This window comes from Perkinsus marinus (assembly GCF_000006405.1).
Source record: "Perkinsus marinus ATCC 50983 genomic scaffold scf_1104296972806, whole genome shotgun sequence".
Taxonomy (NCBI): Eukaryota; Perkinsozoa; order Perkinsida; family Perkinsidae; genus Perkinsus; species Perkinsus marinus.
The window spans coordinates 71105-73886 of NW_003201665.1; the positions used below are offsets into that span (position 1 = coordinate 71105).

General features: G+C 46.0%; 1 protein-coding gene across 1 annotated transcript; it reads right to left on the minus strand.

Moving 5' to 3' along the window:
* Positions 1-725: 725 nt before the first annotated feature.
* Pmar_PMAR000624 (replication factor C3, putative) lies at positions 726-2536 on the minus strand (the record flags this gene model as incomplete). The annotated part of the gene is made up of 10 exons (XM_002766488.1): positions 2416-2536; positions 2295-2370; positions 2112-2191; positions 1939-2066; positions 1806-1893; positions 1623-1763; positions 1199-1388; positions 1088-1150; positions 913-1019; positions 726-819 (listed from the first exon to the last, which is right to left on the minus strand). Exons 1-10 carry the CDS (start codon positions 2511-2513, stop codon positions 726-728), a joined length of 1065 nt encoding a protein of 354 aa, XP_002766534.1. The 5' UTR covers positions 2514-2536.
* Between the last annotated feature and the right edge of the window lie 246 nt (positions 2537-2782).

Sequence of the window (2782 nt, forward strand, 5' to 3'; positions counted from 1 at the left end):
GAAAAAATAGACGACAAAGAGTTTTTACTGTATTTTCATATCGTCATAACTCGTCGAGTATGGATGTGATTTAACTACCATGGGAAAGAACTCACCGACTGTTTCGTTCGCTGAGAAATTATGAGGGATGGGCCTTTACCGCACCACCTTGTATATTAACAACGGTAGAAGTAGATTATTCGTGGTAGTTGAAGAGGCGACAGGAGGAAATACGCGGAGAATATTATGCGGGTATGGCAGGGTTTTGGCGACGAAAGAGGGGGAAGGTACCTTCTTCGTATCACGCAAGGTGCGACCTTGGATGATACTCAGGTGCCACCTGAATTGGCGTCTCTTCCTACAGTGGATCAGTTGATGGAGAGAAGACGGGCTAAAATGGAGGCCACTAAGAAGAAGAAAAGTCTCTCGCGGGGTGAAGTTGATGATGATGAAATTGATAATGATGATGGTCTTTAGGTAGCAGTAGGAAGTCTGTTATGACAGATCTTCGAAAAGGCCTTGGTTGGACATGATTTGTATCTTGTCGAGTTGTCGCTAGTAATCAACAGTCCTTGCTAGTAATAAAAGGTATCATTCGAAAAAAGGTGTCTTTCTTATGGGGGAAAAGGTTGCCAAAATGTCAACAACAATTTCATGTATTTGATAACAAGCGTGCATTTGCCACTCTCTATCATCCATACTATTCCAACACAACAGAGAATCGAATAATGCAAACAATTAGGAAGCTACTTGGCAACCATCATCTCTCGAATTTCGTGGAAGGAGCCCACCAGAGCAGCCCCCTGGACCTTCTCGCTGCACCCACTACTTAGGCGGTATCTACGAGCCAAAGGCAAGTTCCAATCATAACGCGATGAGGAGAAATGCATCGACTTGGCCAATAATCCGTAATAATAGAAACTCAGAACTTACTCGATCTCAGCAAGATCTCTAAAGAGGAGGTTGCGCGCCCTCGGAGGCATGTCAACAGTCACCATACGGTCGTGGATCTCACGTAGGAGGTCTGCCACGCTGTAACCCTACATGGAATAACGCATCCAAAACCTTCACTGTGCGATAACTCCACGAATCGATGATTGGACATTACATGTTTCACCCGCAGCTCCTCTATCACCATCATCCCTTCCCTCAGCGGCTTTTGACACAATACCTGAGCGCACTATAAATGATATCTCATCAGAGCAAGTAGCCCTACTACCGCTTCTAACCTATCGATAGTTGAGGTCTCAGGGAGCCCCGCTACTTTATGTATGATATTGGCATCGACTGTATGAGAAGGGTAGCTGAGTGTACAGCTTTGGAGGGTATTAAGGACCTTCCTCATGTCCCCCTCCCCGGTCCTCAATAGTGCCAACATACCATCTTCTGATATCTTTACACCTTCACATCTGAATGAATGCAACCGTGGCAGCAGAGTGATAGCATATTCAAATGCTTTGTTATTGCCTTAACGATTCATTTAATATAATAACGATAATTCTATTAGTACCAATACTACATGGCTTCTCCGAAAATTGAACCCGAGACCTCTCGAATCCTAACCAAGAATCATACCACTAGACCATAATTCCAATACAAATCCTAATATATCTCACATACAGCCGTAACACCACCCTCACTACTTGGCAACATAATCAACCCTCATCCGAGCCTCAGCATCCTTTAGCGGAGCGAAGCGGAACTTAGTGCATCGCGACTGTAGAGCTGGTATGATCTTCGAGGCGTAGTTGCATATAAGACAAAATCTCGCGTTGGAAGAGTACCTGCGAGCGACAACCTTCTGGTGATCTCCAATCTCAACTTACTGTTCGATAACCCTCCTCAAGGCGAACTGCGAGACACTCGTCATATTATCCGCCTCGTCCAATATGACCAACTTGGGCATATTAGTTCCTACCACACCTCTGCCACTTCACAGCTTGCTACTACAACTACTACCTAGCGAGCCGCTAAACATGCTTCTGGAGCTCACAAATTGCTTTATACATTCGCGTACTACGTCGATACCACGTGCATCAGAAGCATTAAGTTCCAACACATACTGACGTAACTGCCCTGGAGGATACCTAAACGCCCTCAATATCATAACCATGACAATAAGGAGGCTCTACATCTGCCTAGCGCAGGCGAGAATGGTAGAAGTCTTGCCAGTTCCTGGTGGGCCGTGGAGTAATAGGTGTGGTAGGGCATTCTGAGGGCAGCGGGGGTATGGAAAAGGACAGTTTATGCTACCAGCACTATATCAAATTTTCTACTACGTGAAATTCACCGAGATCTTTCTACTTCCTCACTACCATTTTCACAAAGCGTTTGATGGTTTCGATGATTTCCTGATGGGCCACCAGGTCGTCCAACGTCTTGGGTCGGTACCTAGCAATAGTATAGACTCCTCCTCCTCCTGTTTAGTACTACTACTTCTCAACCCAGGGCAGCTCATTGGCTGGCGGGAGGAACACTGACCCTCCAGCAGCTGGGGTCTCCTCATCCAAGTCCATCGGCTCGGCAGTTGACATCAGAAAGGAATAGACTCAATCCACTCGATGACAGCTCACCCCACAGGAAGATTCAACGATCGTTGAATATAATGGGTGGTCGAAGGCGGCACCTCTGTGGTCTTCATCAGACCCCTACTGCTTGTTTGCTGATACTGTGCAATGAGGCCTACGACCTGTATTGCATCCGTCAGGAAGACGGTGAATCCTTTCCTCATCACAATTCTATTCGACTAGAGACCATATCTAATGCAACACCTCATCTCGAAACTCATGATCGATTTCAGCAG